The sequence below is a fragment of the Hyla sarda genome, unplaced genomic scaffold, assembly GCF_029499605.1.
Source record: "Hyla sarda isolate aHylSar1 unplaced genomic scaffold, aHylSar1.hap1 scaffold_88, whole genome shotgun sequence".
In the NCBI taxonomy this organism is placed as follows: Eukaryota; Metazoa; Chordata; class Amphibia; order Anura; family Hylidae; genus Hyla; species Hyla sarda.
In genome coordinates this window covers 401,333-421,470 of record NW_026610908.1, presented here as the reverse complement: position 1 = coordinate 421,470, position 20,138 = coordinate 401,333, and the positions used below count along the sequence as shown (strand labels likewise).

At 49.4% G+C, this 20,138-nt stretch overlaps 3 protein-coding genes across 3 annotated transcripts; 1 reads left to right on the top strand and 2 right to left on the bottom strand.

The window, feature by feature from the left end:
- Positions 1–10,231: 10,231 nt before the first annotated feature.
- Positions 10,232–10,852, bottom strand: LOC130348347 (histone H2B 1.1). Its single transcript, XM_056554750.1, has one exon. The coding sequence runs from the start codon at positions 10,623–10,625 to the stop codon at positions 10,245–10,247; it is 381 nt and encodes a 126-aa protein (XP_056410725.1). The 5' UTR covers positions 10,626–10,852; the 3' UTR covers positions 10,232–10,244.
- An 86-nt stretch (positions 10,853–10,938) lies between these two features.
- On the top strand, positions 10,939–11,351 carry LOC130348365 (histone H2A type 1). Its single transcript, XM_056554765.1, has one exon. It carries the CDS (start codon positions 10,939–10,941, stop codon positions 11,329–11,331), a length of 393 nt encoding a protein of 130 aa, XP_056410740.1. The 3' UTR covers positions 11,332–11,351.
- A 1,752-nt stretch (positions 11,352–13,103) lies between these two features.
- LOC130348358 (histone H4) lies at positions 13,104–13,576 on the bottom strand. The gene has a single exon (XM_056554760.1). It carries the CDS (start codon positions 13,432–13,434, stop codon positions 13,123–13,125), a length of 312 nt encoding a protein of 103 aa, XP_056410735.1. The 5' UTR covers positions 13,435–13,576; the 3' UTR covers positions 13,104–13,122.
- Between the last annotated feature and the right edge of the window lie 6,562 nt (positions 13,577–20,138).

Here is a 20,138-nt window from a genome sequence, read left to right as displayed (position 1 = left end):
TCCTCGTCCGAGTCCTCTTCCACTGCTGCATCTTGCTCCACATCACCGGCAACCCCCCAGCTCCCCAGGTGCTATTCCACATCCCGGATACGGCAGTGTCACGCCATTTTGGGATTGACTTGCCTCAAAGCAGAGAGTCACACCGCACCAGCGCTCCTGTAAACCCAGAGCACGGGTGGACCAGTGGCTGACTCCGCACCAACTGGAGATCGGCAAGGTGGTTTGTGACAATGGAACAAATTTGTTGGCGGCATTGAGGTTGGGCAAGTTGACACATGTGCCGTGCATGGCACATGTGTGTAATCTGATTGTACAACGCTTTGTGCTCAAGTACCTAGTCTTACAGGATGCCCTGAAGCAGTCCAGGAAGATGTGTGGCCATTTCAGGCGTTCCTACACGGCCATGGTGCACTTGTTAGGTATCCAGCGGCAAAACAACATGCCAGTGAGGTGCTTGATTTGCGACAGCCCGACACATTGGAATTCAACACTCCTAATGTTCGACCGCCTGCTCCAACAAGAAAAAGCCATCAACAAATATTTTTATGACCGGGGTGCTAGGACATCTGGGAATTGTTTTGCCACGTTACTGGAGGCTCATGCGCAATGCCTGTAGGCTCATGCGTCCTTTTGAGGAGGTGACAAACCTGGTCAGTTGCACCGAAGGCACCATCAGCGACATCATACCATTTGTTTTCTTCCTGGAGCGTGCCCTGCAAAGAGTGCTGTATCAGGCAGTAGATGCACATGAAGAGAAAGAGTTGTGGACACCATCACCACCAGAAACAGACTTATCAGCATCGCTTGCTGGACCTGCGGCAACGCTGGAAGAGGATTGTGAGGAAGAGGAGTCAGAGGAGGAATGTGGCTTTGAAGAGGAGGAGGAAGACCAACCACAGCAGGCATCCCAGGGTGTTCCTTGTCACCTATCTGGTTCCTGTGGTGTTGTACGTGGCTGGGGGGAAGAATATTATACCTTCCCTGACATCTCTGAGGACGAGGAACGGGACATGAGTAGCTCGGCATCCGTCCTTGTGCATATGGGGTCTTTCATGCTGTCGTGCCTGTTGAAGGACCCTTGTATAAAAAGTATGAAGGAGAACGACCTGTACTGGGTGTCCACGCTACTAGTCCCCTGGTATAAACATAAAGTGCCTGACATGTTACCGGATTACAGCAAGGCGGAAAGGATTCAGCAGGTCCAAAATAAATTAAGAAGTATGCTGTTCACAGCGTATAAGGGTCATGTCACAGCACAACAGGCATCTAACAGGGGAAGAGGTGAAAGTAATCCTCCTCCCACGAACACGCCGGCTGTACAGACATGCTGTTGATGGAGGACATGCAGAGCTTTTTAAGTCCTACACATTGCCAAAGCCCTTCGGGGTCCACCATCAGAGAACGACTTGACCGACAGGTAGCAGACTACCTGTCCTTAACCGCAGATATCGACACTCTGAGGAGCGATGAACCCCTTGACTACTGGTTTTGCTGGCTTGACCTGCGGCCTGAGCTATCCCAATTTGCGCTCAAACTTCTGGCCTGTCCCGCTTCAAGTGTCCTGTCAGAAAGGACCTTCAGTGCAGCAGGAGGTATTGTCACCTTGGTCAAAAAAGTCTGGATTACCTCACCTTTCTTAAGATGAATGAGGGATGGATCCCGAAGGGACTGACACTAGGTGATACATTTGACTGAACAAGGCCTGATCAGATGACCTGCCTTGGCCTAAAAATGGTCCACACGCTGCTGTATTTGAACTCTGAATGCTGGATAACTTGCGTGACTTATCCGCCACCAACTAGGGTTCAAGCTGCAATGTTTTAGGGCACTTTCTGCCTGGCAACAGTGGCGTTGCGACCCGGGTGCAGGGGGTGTGGCCCGTACCGGGTGACACCAACCTAAGGGGGTGACACCAAGACCCTCCGCAGCACCCAGCCCCCCCTCCTCAGCTACACCGACACCCCCCATCTTTGCCCAACCAGCCTCCCGTCCGTCAGCACCCCCCCCCGCCTTCACCTGCGCTGTGTGTGCGGTGCGCCCGTCCGTCAGCAACCCCCCCTTTCACCTGCACTGTGCACCCGTCCGTCATCACACCCCCCCCTCACCTTCACCAGCACTGTGCCCGGCCTCCGCTCCCACGTCTGCGCCGGCCTTACGTCACACCGCATGGCCGCATAGGAGGACGTCAGTTACGTCACTCGCAGGGCGCCCGGTGAGAAGGAACGCTGCGCTGGATGGGTGAGTGTGTGTGTGTCTGACTCTCTGTCTGTCTCTATCTATGTTTGTGTGTGTGAGACCGTGTGTATGTGACTGTGTGACTCTGTGTATGTGTGACTCTCTGAGTGTGTGTGACTGTGTGACTCTGTGTGTGTTTGTGCGACTCTGTGTTTGTGTGACTGTGTGTGTGTGACTGTGTGACTCTGTGTGTGTGTCTGTGTGAGTGTGTGTCTCTCTGACTGTGTGTGAGTGTGTGTCTCTCTGACTGTGTGTGAGTTTGTGTGTGTGTCTCTCTGTGTTGTATGTTTTTTTTTTTATTTGTGTGTGTGTGTGTGTGTGTGTGTGTGTGTGTGGGGGGGGGGGGGGTTGTACTAGCGATCTAATGTGGGGAGACTTTGACCCATTGTGGGGAACCTGCAAGGGATCCTGCGGCCTAATGTGGGGAAACTACTACCAAATGTGTGAAGTCTATGCTACCAAATGTGGGGAGTCTATGCTACCTTATGTGGGGAATCTGTGCTACCTAATGTGGGGAATCTGTGCTACCTAATGTGGGGAAATTTCTACCTAATGTGGGGAATCTGTGCTACCTAATGTGGGGTAACTGGTACCTACCTAATGTGGGGGAACTGGTACCAAATGTGGGGAATCTATGCTGCCTAATGTGGGGAAAAGATGCTACCTAATGTGGGGAAACTGCTACCTACCTAATGTGGGGGAACTGCTGGCCAGTAGCACCCTCATCATCCTCCAGCAACACCCCCCCAGTAGTAGCACCCCCATCATCCATTAGCAACACCACCAATACCCCCCTCCCGTGGTAATAGCATTAGCTAACGGATGTTGAGGGGTGTTACTGCGGTTGTGGTATTATATTCAGAGGGTGCACTGTATGGCAACGTTATATTCAGAGGGCGCAGTTTGTGGTAGTATTATATTCAGAGGGTGCAGTGGGTGGTAGTATTATATTCAGAGGGCGCAGTTTGTGGTAGTATTATTAGAGATGAGCGAACTTACAGTAAATTTGATTCGTCACGATCTTCTCGGCTCGGCAGTTGATAACTTATCCTGCGTAAATTAGTTCAGCTTTCCGGTGCTCCGGTGGGCTGGAAAAGGTGCATGCATTCCTAGAAAAGAGTCTCCTAGGACTGTATCCACCTTTTTCAGCCCACGGGAGCCCCTGAAAGCTGAACTAATTTATGCAGGAAAAATCATCAACTGCCGAGCCGAGAAGTTTGTGATGAGTTGAATTTACTGTAGTTCGCTCATCTCTAACTGTTATATTCAGAGGGCGCAGTGGGTGGTAGTATTATATTCAGAGGGTACCGTATGTGGCGGTATTATATTCAGGGGTACAGTATGTGCAGATTTATATTTAGGGGTACAGTATGTGGCAGATTTATATTCAGGGGTACAGTATGTGGCCAATTTATATTCAGAGGGTACAGTATGTGGCAGATTTATATTCAGAGGGCACAGTTTGTGGTAGTATTATATTCAGAGGGCGCTGTGGGTGGTAGTATTATATTCAGAGGGTACAGTATGTGGTAGTATTATATTCAGTGGGTACAGTGTGTTGCGGTATTATATTCAGGGGTATAGTATGTTTCAGATTTATATTCAGGGGTACAGTATGTGGCAGATTTATATTCAGAGGGTACAATGTGTGGCAGATTTATGTTCAGAGGACACAGTGTGTGATAGTATTATATTCAGAGGGTACAGTATGTGGTAGTATTATATTCAGAGGGTACAGTGTGTGGCGTTATTATATTCAGGGGTACAGTATGTGGCAGATTTATATTCAGAGTGTACAGTATGTGTTGGTATTATATTCAGAATGTACATTGTGTGGTAGTATTATATTCAGTGGGTACGGTGTATGGAAGGTTTATAATCAAAGAGTATAGTGTATAGTAGTATTATATTTAGAGGATACAGTGTCTGGCAGGTTTATAATAATACGTGTTTTCATATAGAGGATGAGAATGCGCTGACATAGTGAGGAGACGTCTGGGCGTCACATTCTGCAGAGAGAAGTTTTAGCTGGAACAAGTCTTGGCGGTATGTACCATCCGAATTAGATAAGGGAAGACTATAGAGAAGACGTCACCTATAGTCACTGATATCATTGTACATTCTCCTCTCTATGTCCTATCAGAGCTGTAGTCGCTTGTCAGTTCTACAGTTATGGTGAGTGAAACTACAACTCCCAGCATAACCTCACTACTGCTCAAAGGGGTACTCTACTGGAAAATATTTTTTTTTAATCAACTGGTGCTACAAAGTTAAACAGATTTGTAAATTACTTCTATTTAAACATAATCCTTCCAGTACTTATTAGCTGCTGTATAAGCGATTCACAGGAAGTTATTTTCTTTTTTAATTTATTTTCTGTCTGACCACAGTGCTCTGTGCTGACACATCTGTCCATGTCAAGAACTAACCATAGTAGGAGCAAATCCCCATAGCAAACCTATCCTGCTCTGGACAGTTCCTGACATGGACAGAGGTGTCAGCAAATAGCACTGTGGTCAGACTGGAAAGAACTACACAACTTCCTGTGGAGCATACACCAGCTTATAAGTACTGTAAGTATCACCATCTCATTCACACAAACCAAACTTCTATTTATTTATTTTTTTACCAAATATTCACAAATCACTTACCAAACCTCCTGGATGTCCTATTATTTCATGTACAAACTCTGCAACCAGTAATCTTGCACGTTACCTGGATCTATGTCTTTAGGACTATAATGAGTTCTGTATCAAGGTATGAGCCGCTCACCACATACATGCCCTCCTCACCACCTGTGCCGTGGACCGGCTGGTACCGCCTCCAGCCTATTATTAGACAAGAACAAAGGCGAGGTCCGGCACCTGGATGGTTGCAGATAAAAGCTTGCGTTATTTTATTGAAGATATCGCAGTACAAGGCAAAACGTCTGACACGTTTCGCACATGACCATGCTTAATCGTATGTCTACGATTAAGCACGGTCACGTGCGAAACGCGCCAGACGTTCTGCCTTGTACTGCAATATCTTCAATAAAATAACGCAAGCTTTTATCTGCAACAATCCTGGTGCCGGACCTCGTCTTTGTTCATATATATATATATATATATATATATATATATATATATATATATATATATATATATATATATATACAGTGGTCCCTCAACATACAATGGTAATTCGTTCCAAACGAGCCATCGTTTGTCGAATCCATGGTGTGTTGAGGGATTCATATAATGTAAAGTATAGGAAGCTGTGTCACCTGTCCCCGCTGCTCGCGATGGTGACCCCGGGCCTCCGCTGTCTTCTCCTGGTCTTTTCCGGTCCTCTGCTGTCTTCTCCGGTCCTCTCCTGGTCTTCTCCGCTGTCTTCTCCGGTCCTCTCCTGGTCTTCTCCGCTGTCTTCTCCGGTCCTCTCCTGGTCTTCTCCGGTCCTCTCCTGGTGTTCTCCGCTGTCTTCTCCAGTCCTCTCCTGGTCTTCTCCGCAGTCTTCTCCGGTCCTCTCCTGGTCTTCTCCGGTCCTCTCCTGGTCTTCTCCGGTCCTATCCTGGTCTTCTCCGGTCCTCTGCTGGGCTCTCCTGGTCTTCTCCGGTCCTCTTCTGTCTTCTCCGGTCCTCTGCTGTCTTCCGCAAGGCCTTACTAGGCCTGCGTAGCGATTTCATTACGCCGCTGAGTACGCCATTCCTATTGGATGGCGTGCGCAGCAGCGTATTGACGTCATTGGAGAGGGCCGAGAAGACACCGGAAGACCAGCGCTGGACCCAGAGGGCGCCCTGGAGCATCGTGGAGGGGTAAGTAATACTTACCGCACCACACGAGGAACATTAAGCTGCAATCCGGCAGCAGCTTAAGCATTTTGCGCTGCCGGAGAGCACTTAATGCGATGGCCCCGACATAAAAAAAGCATCATATGTCAATTTGATCATATGTCGGGCCATAGTAGGTCGGGGGGTCACTGCATATATAGATAGGTAGATAAAGTCATCAATAGTGTTGAGCGGCATAGGCCATATTCGAATTCGCTAATATTCGCGAATATATGGACGAATATTTGTCACATATCTTTTTGAATATTCGAATATTCGTTATATTCTCAGTTTATTTTCGCATATGCGAATATTCACGGAAGCGAAAATTAGCATACGTGAATATTCGCAGATACAAAATTAGCACACGCGAAAATTCGCATATGCGAAAATTGGCATATGCTACTTTTCGCATATTCAGCCTTTACACCACACAAGCTGGAAGCAGAGAGGGGTGATCACTGTGATGTGTACTGTGAAGACAAAAAAAAAAAAAAAAAACGAATATTCGTAATTACGAATATATAGCGCTATATTCGCGATATTCGCGAAAAATATTCGAATTGCGAATATTCGCGAGCAACACTAGTCATCAATATATAGAATCTAGGCTAAGGGAGCGTTCAGTCCTGTTTTCTGTTCATTGTGCAACAGCGACATCTACTGTCAGTTTACTGCAATCACATTACTAGATATCAGGTTCCCGCTAATTCTGTTTCTTTTGCGGTCACCTCATTATTCTATAAATGATTACATTCTAATAACATCTACTGATCAATAATCACAACGTTAACCCTTTAACCACGAGAGATACATGAGATCTGATCTCACTGCTGGTCTCATAACTCAGTCCCGCTTCGCTTCCCGTTCGGCCTGGATTTCTATTGATCTTTTCCACATTGAATCAGACTTTTTATTACATTTTTCCTTTTATCGTTATTTTATGTAAATAGTTATTGTATATGATCTTACTCTGCTGTAAAATATCGTCCAATGAGAACTCTGACCGGAGTCTTAGCGATTGTTTTATAAACAATTTAACCCCTCAGCATTCAAGGGATGTTTAGACCTAATAAAGCGCTTAGTGTGAACAGCAAACGTCTCCTCTATTAGTTGTTTTTTCTAGAATAAAGCGATTCTTATTCTGCGTTATACATTGGGATATCTGATCTTCTATACCAGTGTGGAGAGATCCCAGTGTCCGTCCTTCATGAAGACTTCGGCCGGAGAACTTCTGGAATGTAATCTTATCCATCTAGATTTGGAATTAACGCTTGATCGTGTGAATATATCGCTAATAACAGAGTAGCTCAGTAATAGTCCGGTCCCTGACTTTGCTATTACGGTGCAGAGCTGGATTGTTGTAATAATCTGCTGGGTGTGACCAGGGGTCTATGGGGGATGAAGCTTCAGACATAGAGCTGATGTGATGAGCGGCTTTTTCTTCCACAGAGATGACTGCGGTTTCGTTACATTGTAGAGACTTGCGGTACCTGCTGTGCCCCGAGCACAGATTATTAGGTCCCGTCCATCCCTATAGGACTCGTTTCCTTGTAGAATCTTGGCGGCCCCGATAATCACTGAGATACACAGATGTCCCTGTCAGTGATGTCCCCGTCAGTGGTGCCAGCCATTGGACACCGCAGTCTCCTTACAGCTGTGAATTAATGTCTTTGACTGATATAATGAAAATAAAACAAGGAACAGAAAATGTGGACACTAAAGAGTTAATGTACGGATCTATAGCTCTGATACTTAGTACCGATCGGATGATAACGGAGCTTTGGGGATTTTTTCTTTTCTCCTCCTCATCCATGTAATAACAGGAGCCCCCTCATTGGTGCTTATTCCCGGTGACTGTATACGGAGAGTGCCGGCATCCGCAGCCTGAGAAGGAGCCGCCTGTATATGAGATCACATAACACGGGACAATTGTCTTCTCTCCCAGAGCGGAGAATTACAGGGTGAGCAGGAAATTCAAAATCAACTAAGCTTTTGTGTTCAGCCAATCAAAAGAGAAGGGGAGGGGCCGGGAATGTAAATTATTAAAGGAAACGCCCATGATGACGTCATCTTGTTTGAGTTCTCCGTCTGGTCCGCCATGTGCTATATAAACCAGGACTCCGCTCCTCAGACATAATTCATTCTATTCTCAATCAGCAGGATGTCGGGACGCGGTAAAGGAGGGAAAGGTCTCGGTAAGGGCGGAGCCAAGCGGCACAGGAAGGTGCTCCGGGATAACATCCAGGGCATCACCAAGCCTGCCATCCGCCGTCTAGCTCGCAGGGGAGGTGTGAAGCGCATCTCCGGCCTCATCTATGAAGAGACTCGCGGTGTCCTGAAAGTCTTCCTGGAGAACGTCATCCGTGACGCCGTCACCTACACCGAGCACGCCAAGAGGAAGACCGTCACCGCTATGGACGTGGTGTACGCCCTCAAGCGCCAGGGCCGCACTCTCTACGGCTTTGGAGGTTAATTCTAATCCTGAAATCATCTCCTCCCCCCAAAGGCTCTTCTCAGAGCCGCCCACATGTTCTATAGAAAGGCTACAATTCCTTGTGTCTTCCCTACTGAGTGGTTGTGTGGTCGGTGTTGTGCTTTGGTGGTTGCGGTGTTTTTTTTCCCTCAATTCTAACTTAGTCTGCCGGTATTTCCCGCTCCTTCTCTGATTATCTGCCCCGGGAGATTTCCACTAAATGTTCTGACTACTGCCCTCACCATCTACATCATTCTTCCCCTCCTCCAGATTTCATTACTTCCCTCCCCCACCAAATCACTATCTCCCTAAAGAGTCCGTGTTATAGAGGATGCAGATCTCCTGATAACGGGATATAAATGCGTCTTATCCGGATACCACTGGATAGACGAGTCTTCGCTCTATAGCACCTGTAAGTTAATTAATGGAGCAGTTCACACCGAACTAAATTGCTGCGGCTTTATTCTAGTGTAGATGCAGGTTCCTCTATATCACTCCTCAGCACGTTGCAGGCTGGCGCAGTGTGCGCTTCTCCCTGTGATACCGATCCTCACTGATGTCCCGGACTGTGATAGCGGCACAAACCCCCATACACCGGACTATGATAGCGCTATGTTCTACTACCCAGCGGGAACAGCGAGAATCGGAGTCCCGGTGATCACTGACTGTTCCTCTAACAATTCCTGTATAAAGTTTTGGCAATGATTCCGGAGAAATAATTGTAGAAATGAGCGGGAAACTCCCAATATGTATAACACTACATGTCCGCCAATTATTCCTCAGCTTAATAACTATACATATCATCCAGCATCATGAGCGGGGAGAGGTACCGGTCCCCGCCACTCACCCCTGGCAGGTGCATGTTAATCTGGTTTACACAGACTAATAGGGGCAGATTTGGAGCTGATGGTATCGTCTATTATGGATCTTTATCCCTGCGCCCGGATACATTGTTATATCTCCATCAGTCGGTGACATTTGGGGAGCTATAGCCCTGAGCGTTGTAATTGTCTCATTATTGTAGTGCACATGCCGCTAAAGGGTTAACAATGGGCCGTGCGCGCGGTCCCGTCCGATGCCTAATGCTCATTGGCTGATCACAGGATGTTCAGGATTTGAATTTCCCGCTTCCCCCAGACCCGATAACAATGGAGAGATCTCCCCGAGATGTAGAGCCTGATTCAGTGTCTGACTACTACCCTCATCATCCTTGTTTCTCTATTGTACCCCCTAGTCAGTGCACAAAGATTATGGCAGCAGGATGCGCGTCTCATTATAAACCCCGGCGATTCCGATCAATAGATTCCCCGGTCAGTAAATTAGGATTTATAGCGTTACCGCAACAATCCACTCCAGTAAGGCTGTGTGATCGATCAGGACCGCGGAGATTATAGAAGAAATAATCGGGGAATCTGGTGGAGGAGATACTGATCACAAGACAGATCGGGCAATGGGTTAACTACGGAGAACTGATCTACAGCGCCCCCCGCTCCACCACAGGAGAATATACATCCTGCAGTCAGTGAGAACCGCAGCCGCCGCTCTGATCTCACCCGATCCCGGAGCAGAATATATATAGTCTCAATAGACTGTACTGACAGAATAGCGGCCACATATACAGAAGAGAATACGGGGAATACAGACAGGAGAAGCCCCAGCTCTATTATAGACAATGTGGGTGGCTCTTAGAAGAGCCTTTGGGGTGACAGCAGGAGGCGGAACAGGTTACTTGGCGCTGGTGTACTTGGTGACGGCCTTGGTGCCCTCGGACACGGCGTGCTTGGCCAGCTCTCCAGGCAGCAGCAGGCGCACGGCGGTCTGGATCTCCCGGGAGGTGATGGTGGAGCGCTTGTTGTAGTGAGCCAGGCGGGAGGCTTCCCCTGCGATGCGCTCGAAGATATCGTTGACAAAGGAGTTCATGATGCCCATGGCCTTGGAGGAGATGCCGGTGTCAGGGTGGACCTGCTTGAGCACCTTGTACACGTAGATGGCATAGCTTTCCTTCCTGGTCTTCCTCCGCTTCTTGCCGTCCTTTTTCTGAGTCTTGGTCACGGCTTTCTTGGAGCCTTTCTTGGGCGCTGGTGCAGACTTGGCGGGATCAGGCATGATTATCAATCTCAAGAATTCCTAACTTAAACAAAGAGGATAATGATGTCGCTTACTCCCTCTGCAGCCGTATTTATAGGCAGCCCATGCAAAAGAGCAATGCCGTCAGCCTCTTGCTCTACTGGAAGAGCAAATCATGTGACCTCAGTGCTGTCATACGCCCCGCCCAGTGCCGCCTATTGGAGAGTCTTCAATTCCAGTTTCATTAGCCGGATTCAAATCTACCCAATCACAGGAGCCGGAGGGCGGAGCTGAGAACTATAAAGCCAGCAGAACGTGTGGGAATGATCACATTATTCTGAAATAAGTTGTCATGTCTGGACGCGGCAAACAAGGAGGGAAGGTTCGGGCTAAGGCCAAGACCCGCTCATCCCGGGCAGGACTCCAGTTCCCCGTCGGTCGTGTGCACAGGCTTCTCCGCAAAGGGAACTACGCCGAGAGGGTGGGCGCCGGTGCTCCGGTCTACCTGGCCGCTGTGCTGGAGTATTTAACCGCTGAGATCCTGGAATTGGCCGGTAATGCCGCCCGGGACAACAAGAAGACCCGCATCATCCCCCGTCACCTGCAGCTGGCCGTGCGCAATGACGAGGAGCTGAACAAGCTGCTGGGTGGGGTGACCATCGCCCAGGGAGGCGTCCTGCCCAACATCCAGGCCGTGCTGCTGCCCAAGAAGACCGAGAGCAGCAAAGCGGCCAAGAGCAAGTGATCACCGCTTATCCCAGACCATCCCGAACACCAAAGGCTCTTCTAAGAGCCACCACATTGTCTCCTACAGAGCTGGCACCGCTGATCTTGTCTGATAAGGATTAGATTTCTTATGACATGTTCTTTATACGGGGTTATAGTAGAACTGATGAGTTTCTTTCATTAACAGTATGAGAGGGATTGGACACCTTCACTTTTATATAAAAGAAAAAAAAAAAAAAAAAATAACTACCAGAAAACTTCCTATAGCAGAATGTGACCCTCAGCACAAGGACAGTTTCCTCCTCACTCCATCCCCGCTACCCTCACTAAGGGGGACGGGTACAGTTTCTACATATGGATTTTGAGGTGCAGCCAGCCTTTCCCCGCGACAAAGACAGTAATGTAATCACGTGTACAGGGACGAGACAAAGCGAGAAAGTCAATCTCCAATGAGCGTAAACTATCGGGGTTATTGCTCCACCTACAAAGTTAACCCTTCATTGTCCCTCGTTATTTATGCTCTGTTTCCCCTTCAGTCCCCGGAGCGCTCTCTGCTTCACTAGTCCCAATCCCTATATACGCTTACACGGTGCACTATAGTAGAGCGCCCCCATATTTAGTCTCCATTCGGGGCTGCATTGGCTTTATATTACGTTTACAAGAAATAAGCCCAATAATTCTCCAGATGGATAAAACGCCATGTGCACAACCTATTAACTAAAGGGTTACATTAACCCCCAAATCTCTGGTAAATTAATTGTTTCCTTATATCTATCCATAGATCGTCTATCGCAGCAGTATAAATCGTTAGTTTATACAGATCAGATACATTGTGTTACAATAGCGACACCTGGTGGTGAGAGCTTTGTATTCTAATCTTTACATGTTACCAAATAGTAACAAGTATTTCCCAGGTGCTGATACAAATTACAGAGGCGCAAATAGATACAACTGTGGATGGTGACTAAAACTTATAATAAAACAGCACAATAATTTCAGCTGCTCTTATACACCCTGCTTATCCTATACCAGATATAAGTGTCCTAAGGGGATCTAGAACAAATAAATGCATCTGCATTGTCCTCGATATAACATAAAGTGATGTAATGTAGAAGGTTTGTATATTAGGGTGAGGAGTGACATATTTATCGCCAGGATCCTGAATTATATCTCTTTGTTGGAGCTGCGGGGCAGGAGCTGTCACCTCTGACCGGGCTTCGGGAGTCTTCGGGCCGCCAGGAGAGGAGAGATGCCGCAATATAGAACATGATCCGGCGAGAAAGAGGAGGGAAGCGGGTGTCGGCTAGTAATGTATTCTCCGCATTGTACAGTGTTAGTACAGAACTCCCGGGCAGCGATCATAATCTGGGCCATGTAATGTTATACTACGGTCCCTCCACATGTTTAGGGGAAGGAGTCTCCACATCTATTATATTCATCGCTCTGTATAGAATCACATCTCCCACCTGATCTGCTACTAGTTCCCCCATCACTGAACACATCGGCCGATCTATATTTACAGCAAAGGAAACTATGGAGCTACTAAACTAAACACTGAGCACCATATACCGGAGCCACAGCTCGGGCCATTGAGATAAGATCCTTGCAAATCCCAAAATCGGGTTTCCTCTTCAATATGCAGCTTCTATATCTTAACCACGATTATTGTACAGACAAGGACAATACACTACGACAGATTTCCGATAACACAAAGCAGTGTAAACACAGAATTGTAGCTTTTCTATAGAACATGTGGGCGGCTCTGAGAAGAGCCTTTGGGTTGATGAGATGGAGCAGAGTAGAAGCAGAATTAACCTCCGAAGCCGTAAAGAGTGCGGCCCTGGCGCTTGAGGGCGTACACGACGTCCATAGCGGTGACGGTCTTCCTCTTGGCGTGCTCGGTGTAGGTGACGGCGTCACGGATGACGTTCTCCAGGAAAACCTTCAGGACACCGCGAGTCTCTTCATAGATGAGGCCGGAGATACGCTTCACACCTCCCCTGCGAGCTAGACGGCGGATTGCAGGCTTAGTGATGCCCTGGATGTTATCACGGAGCACCTTCCTGTGCCGCTTGGCTCCGCCCTTACCGAGACCTTTTCCTCCTTTGCCGCGTCCCGACATCCTGCTGGTTGAGAATTGAATGAATAAAGTTTGAGGCGCGGAGTCCTAGCTTATATAGCACATGTGCGGACCAGAAGGAGAACTTTAACAAGATGACGTCAACATGGGCGTTTCCTTTTACTGAATTTACATTACCGGCCCCTCCCCTTCTCTTTTGATTGGCTGAATACAGAATCGTTGGTGATTTTGAATTTCCCGCTCACCCTGTAATTCTCCGCTCTGGGAGAGAAGACAATTGTCCCGTGTTATGTGATCTCACGTTCAGGCGGCTCATTCTCAGGCTGCGGATGCCGGCACTCTCCGTATACAGTGACCGGGAATAATCACCAGGGCCCGTCCTGACATCTCCTGTTCTTATATAGAGGAAGAGGAGAGAAATCACCAAAGCTCCGGTATCAGCCAATCGATACTATGTATCAGGACTATAGCTCCGTACAGTGTTAACTCTTTAGTGTCCACATGTTCTGTTTCTTGTTTTATATCTGTACGGAGACTGCGGTGTGTAATGGCTGGGACTGTATATATTATATATAATTACACTGCAGTCACCATTCTATGTCCATTCTGATCTCTCACATATTGTCTCCGTTCATTCTCATCCTACATCGTCATTGACTTATATTTACCCATGAAATTAGATACTAACGAACTCTTAATTAATTACATCCAAATGTTCTCTTTGTAGCGTCAATCATCCTATTTAGTTCTATTAAGTTCATTGATGTTACTTTGATTAATTGGTCTTTTCACTCTCATTCCTAAATGTCATCTCCTGCCGGGGCTCGTTCCTACGATCGGTCTCCTATACGGTATAATATATTGGGTTACATAGAAAACTATTTACTGCCATGTTGTGGTAGCTGAACACAGTACAAGAAAAAAACTTTTGAATAGTCTTTACATTCTTCAGCCTTACCACTAGGTGGGGACAAAGTACAGTGCAGCCTCTTCTAGGGATTCAGGCGAGAAAGGAAAAGTGTTGAACAGTGTCTTCTGCCATCTAGTTGCCGCAGAGCAGATTTCAGCGAAGTTCAATATAAAGTTACTAATTTTGGCCAAGTTTCTTTTCTCATTCTGCTATAATTTTAGCCCTTAATTAATTTGATTGTAATAGTGTTTAATAGAAATATGTATTTTTTGTTACAATTTTTTTTCCAATCTCCTTTTTACATTAACCCCTCAATGATGTTGTATTTTTTTTATATATTTGTTTTCTCTTTTAACTTTTCACAAAAAAAAAAAAAAAAAATCTATATCTCTGTCAATGTTTCATCTACAGACCCATATGAAGGCTTGTTATTTGTGAGACCAACTACACTTTGTAATGGCATCCTTCATTTTACTACTAAGTCTACAGCAAAGCCAAAAAAAAGAGAAAATTATAGGGTGAAATAAACAAAAAAAAGTAAAAAAAAAAGTTTAAAAATGATTATTTATTATTATTATTTTTTTTTTTTTGGGGGGGTCCAAGTTTAAGGGGGAGGGGAAGTGATGGCTGCACATTCACATGTCATACATTGTAATTTTCATACTTGTGCTGAGAAGCAATAGAACAATCAAGTGTTACTATACATTTCACTCAAACTGTACAAGCCAACTCGTCACTTCACGGTCACCTGATTCAAGTGAGTCCCTAACTTAACAACTTCTCCTTTTAATGACATGGGTGGGTGCTGCGGAGCATCTTGGTGTCACCCCATTAGGTTGGTGTCACGCCAGTGTGAGGTGATGAGGAGACTGAGGATAGGGTACGGGTTGGCTGGGTTGTGATGTATGAGGTGAAGAGAAGACTAAGGATAGGGTACGGGGGGGGGGGGGGGGGGGGGTTGGTGGCGGTGTATGAGGTGATAAGGAGACTGAGGATAGGGTACGGGGGGGGGGCTGGGTGGTGGTGTATGAGGTGATGAGGAGACTGAGGATAGGTTACAGGGGGGGCTGGGTGGTGGTGTATGAGGAGAATGAGGATGGGGTGCAGGGGGGCTGGGTTGTGGTGTATGAGGTGATGAGGAGACTGAGAATGCAGTATGGGGGGCTGGGTGGTGGTATATGAGGGGATGAGGAGACTGAGGATGGGGTACTGGGGGGGCTGTGTGGTGGTGTATGAGGTAATGAGAAGACTAAAGATAGGGTACAGGGGGGCTTGGTGGTGGTAAATGAGGTGATGAGGAGACTGAGAATGGGGTACGGGGGGGGGCTTGGAGGTGGTGTATGATGAGAATGAGGATGGGATGCAGGGGGACTGGGTTTTGGTGTATGAGGTGATGAGGAGACTGAGGATGGGGTACTGGGGGGCTGGGTGGCGGTGTATGAGGTCATGAGGAGACTGAGGATGGGGTGCAGGGGGGTTGGGTGGTGGTGTATGAGGTGATGAGGAGACTGAGGATGGGGTATGGGGGGGCTGGGTGGTGGTGTATGAGGTGATGAGGATGGGGTATGGGGGGGCTGGGTGGTGGTGTATGAGGTGATGATGAGACTGAGAATGGGGTACTGGGTGGGCTGGGTGGTAATGTATGAGGAGACTGAGGATGGGATACGGGGGGGGGGGCATGGGAGGTGGTGTATGATGAGAATGAGGACCGGGTGCAGGGGGCCTGGGTTGTGGTGTATGAGGTGATGAGGAGGCTGAGGTTGGGGTACTGGGGGGGGGGGGGCTTGGTGGTGGTGTATGAGGAAACTGAGGATGGGGTGCAGTGGGGAGCTGGGTGGTGGTGTATGAGGTTATGAGAAGACTGAGGATAGGGTACGGGGGGCGGTTGGGTTGTGATGTATGAGGTGATGAGGAGACTAAGGATAGGGTATGGGGGGCTTGGTGGCGGTGTATGAGGTGATGAGGAGACTGATGGGGTACGGGGGGGCTTGGAGGTGGTGTATGATGAGAAGGAGGATGGGGTGCAGGGGGGCTGGGTTTGGTGTATGAGGAGACTGAGGATGGGGTACTGGGGGGGCTGGGTGGTGGTGTATGAGGTCATGAGGAGACTGAGGATGGGGTGCAGGGGGGTTGGGTGGTGGTGTATGAGGTGATGAGGAGACTGAGGATGGGGTATGGGGGGGCTGGGTGGTGGTGTATGAGGTGATGATGAGAATGAGAATGGGGTACTGGGTGGCAATGTATGAGGTGATGAGGAGACTGAGGATAGGGTACTGGGGGGCTGAGTGGCGGTGTATCAGGAGACTGAGGATGGGGTACAGGGGGGGCTGGGAGGTGGTGCATGATGTGATGTTGAGACTGAGGATGGGGTATGGGGGGCTGGGAGGTGGTGTATGAGGTGATGAGGAGACTGAGGATGGGGTACAGGGGGGGCTGGGAGGTGGTGTATGATGAGAATGAGGACGGGGGTACTGGGTGGGCTGGGTGGTAATGTATGAGGTGATGAGGAGACTGAGTATAGGGTATGAGGGGGGGCTTGGTGGTGGTGTATGACGTGATGAGGAGACTGAGGATATGGTACTGGGGGACTGAGTGGCGGTATATCAGGAGACTGAGGATGCGGTACGGGGGGGGGGGGCATGGGAGGTGGTGTATGATGAGAATGAGGACGGGGTGCAGGGGGCCTGGGTTGTGGTGTATGAGGTGATGAGGAGGCTGAGAATGGGGTACTGGGGGGGGGGGCTGGGTGGTGGTGTATGAGGTGATGAGGAGACTAAGGATGGGGTATGGTGGGGCTGGGTGGTGGTGTATGAGGTGATGATGAGAATGAGAATGGGGTACTGGGTGGGCTGGGTGGTAATGTATGAGGTGATGAGGAGACTGAGTATAGGGTATGAGGGGGGGGGCTGGGTGGTGGTGTATGAGGTGATGAGGAGTCTGAGGATAGGGTACTGGGGGGCTGAGTGGCGGTGTATCAGGAGACTGAGGATGGGGTACAGGGGGGGCTTGGAGGTGGTGTATGAGGTGATGAGGAGACTGAGGATGGGGTATGGGGGGGCTGGGAGGTGGTGTATGAGGTGATGAGGAGACTGAGGTTGGGGGTACTGGGGGGCTGGGTGGCGGTGTATGAGGAGACTGAGGATGGGATACGGGGGGGGGGGGGGCATGGGAGGTGGTGTATGATGAGAATGAGGACCGGGTGCAGGGGGCCTGGGTTGTGGTGTATGAGGTGATGAGGAGGCTGAGGATGGGGTACTGGGGGGGGGGGGGCTGGGTGGTGGTGTATGAGGAGACTGAGGATGGGGTGCAGGGGGGGCTGGGTGGTGGTGTATGAGGTTATGAGGAGACTGAGGATAGGGTACGGGGGGCGGCAGGGTTGTGATGTATGAGGTGATGAGGAGACTAAGGATAGGGTACGGGGGGCTTGGTGGCGGTGTATGAGGTGATGAGGAGACTGATGATGGGGTACGGGGGGGCTTGGAGGTGGTGTATGATGAGAAGGAGGATGGGGTGCAGGGGGGGCTGGGTTTGGTGTATGAGGTGATGAGGAGACTGAGGATGGGGTACTGGGGGGGCTGGGTGGTGGTGTATGAGGTCATGAGGAGACTGAGGATGGGGTGCAGGGTGGTTGGGTGGTGGTGTATGAGGTGATGATGAGAATGAGAATGGGGTACTGGGTGGGCTGGGTTTTAATGTATGAGGTGATGAGGAGACTGAGTATAGGGTATGAAGGGGGGGGCTGGGTGGTGGTGTATGACGTGATGAGGAGACTGAGGATATGGTACTGGGGGGCTGAGTGGCGGTATATCAGGAGACTGAGGATGGGGTACGGGGGGGCATGGGAGGTGGTGTATGATGAGAATGAGGAAGGGGTACTGGGTGGGCTGGGTGGTAATGTATGAGGTGATGAGGAGACTGAGTATAGGGTATGAGGGGGGGGGCTGGGTGGTGGTGTATGAGGTGATGAGGAGACTGAGGATAGGGTACTGGGGGGCTGAGTGGCGGTATATCAGGAGACTGAGGATGGGGTGCAGGGGTGCAGGGGGGTTGGGTGGTGGTGTATGAGGTGATGATGAAAATGAGAATGGGGTACTGGGTGGGCTGGGTGGTAATGTATTAGGTGATGAGGAGACTGAGTATAGGGTATGAGGGGGGGGCTGGGTGGTGGTGTATGAGGTGATGATGAGACTGAGAATGGGGTACTGGGTGGGCTGGGTGGTAATGTATGAGGAGACTGAGGATGGGATACGGGGGGGGGGCATGGGAGGTGGTGTATGATGAGAATGAGGACGGGGTGCAGGGGGCCTGGGTTGTGGTGTATGAGGTGATGAGGAGGCTGAAAATGGGGTACTGGGGGGTTGGGTGGTGGTGTATGAGGTGATGATGAGAATGAGAATGGGGTACTGGGTGGGCTGGGTGGTAATGTATGAGGTGATGAGGAGACTGAGTATAGGGTATGAGGGGGGGGGCTGGGTGGTGGTGTATGAGGTGATGAGGAGACTCAGGATAGGGTACTGGGGGGCTGAGTGGCGGTGTATCAGGAGACTGAGGATGGGGTACAGGGGGGGCTTGGGGGTGGTGTATGAGGTGATGAGGAGACTGAGGATGGGGTATGACTCTGTCCATTTTGCCCCATATGAAGCAAAACACTGTCCGGTTGATGGCCTTGCAAATGGTGGTATGGGGAGGCCAGGCCTGTGCGGTATACTGGAGCACAGGCAAAACTTCACTCTGCAGGACAAGTGCCTTGCCTTCAATCGTGAGCTTTCTGGAGCTCTACAGTCCGATTTTAGAGTTCATCTTTCCTAGTCGGTCCTCTGCCGAAGTCCTCGCAGGTCTGGACGAGTGCAGTCACCGAACGCTGGTCAGCGCAGAAGACGGTCATGTCGTCCATGTAGAGCGAGCATTTCACCTCGTAGCGATCTGGTCCTGGTGCGGTGATCCCTCTGATCTATCCATTCTGCCGGATAGTCTCAGCGAAGAGCTCTATAACACAAACAAAAAGAAGAGGTGAAAGAGGGCAGCCTTGTCTAACCCCTGAAAGGATGGGAAAGGGGTTAGTCTTCCAGCTATTCACCAACACCGTGCTGTAAATATCAAAATACATGACGTTAACAAAAGAGCAACACATCTTCCCCAGACCTAGCCTGCGCAAAGCCCTGCCAATGAATGCGTGGGAGACACGGTCGAACGCCTTCTCCTGATCTAAGCTGACCAGGGCGGCGCGGCCACCGCTGTCCTGGATGTAATGGACCGTGTCTCTCACAAGGGCAAGGCTGTCAGCAATCCTGCGACCAGGAATGCCGCAGGTCTGGTTCGGATAGACGATCTGCCCGATGACAGATTTCAACCTGTTGGCCAGCACCTTGGCAAGGATCTTGTAGTCCACGTTCAGGAGAAAGATGGGACGCCAGTTTTTCAGGTCACATCTCTCCCCCTTCCGCTTATACAAGATCGTGATCATCCCCTCCCTCAACGACTGAGGCATTCTGCCCCCCACCACCATCTCCACGTACACCTCCAACAGGTCCGGACAGATCAGGTCACCCAGCACTACATAGAGCTCGGCCGGGAGACCGTCACTGCCCGGGGTCCTTCCAGGCTTAAAGGATTTAGCGGCAGAGAGCAGCTCCCCCACTGTCAAGGGATCGTCCATAGCTGCCGCACCTGCGGGATCAACCACGTTAGTGATACCTGACAGGAACCCCTCGGCGGCTTCGGGGTCGGATGACTTGGGGGCGTAGAGGTTGCTGTAGAAGTCGGAGACAACCCCCACTACCTCCTCCTTGCCCCTTCTCATGTGTCCGGTCTCACCTCGTAGCTCAGTCAGGGGCGT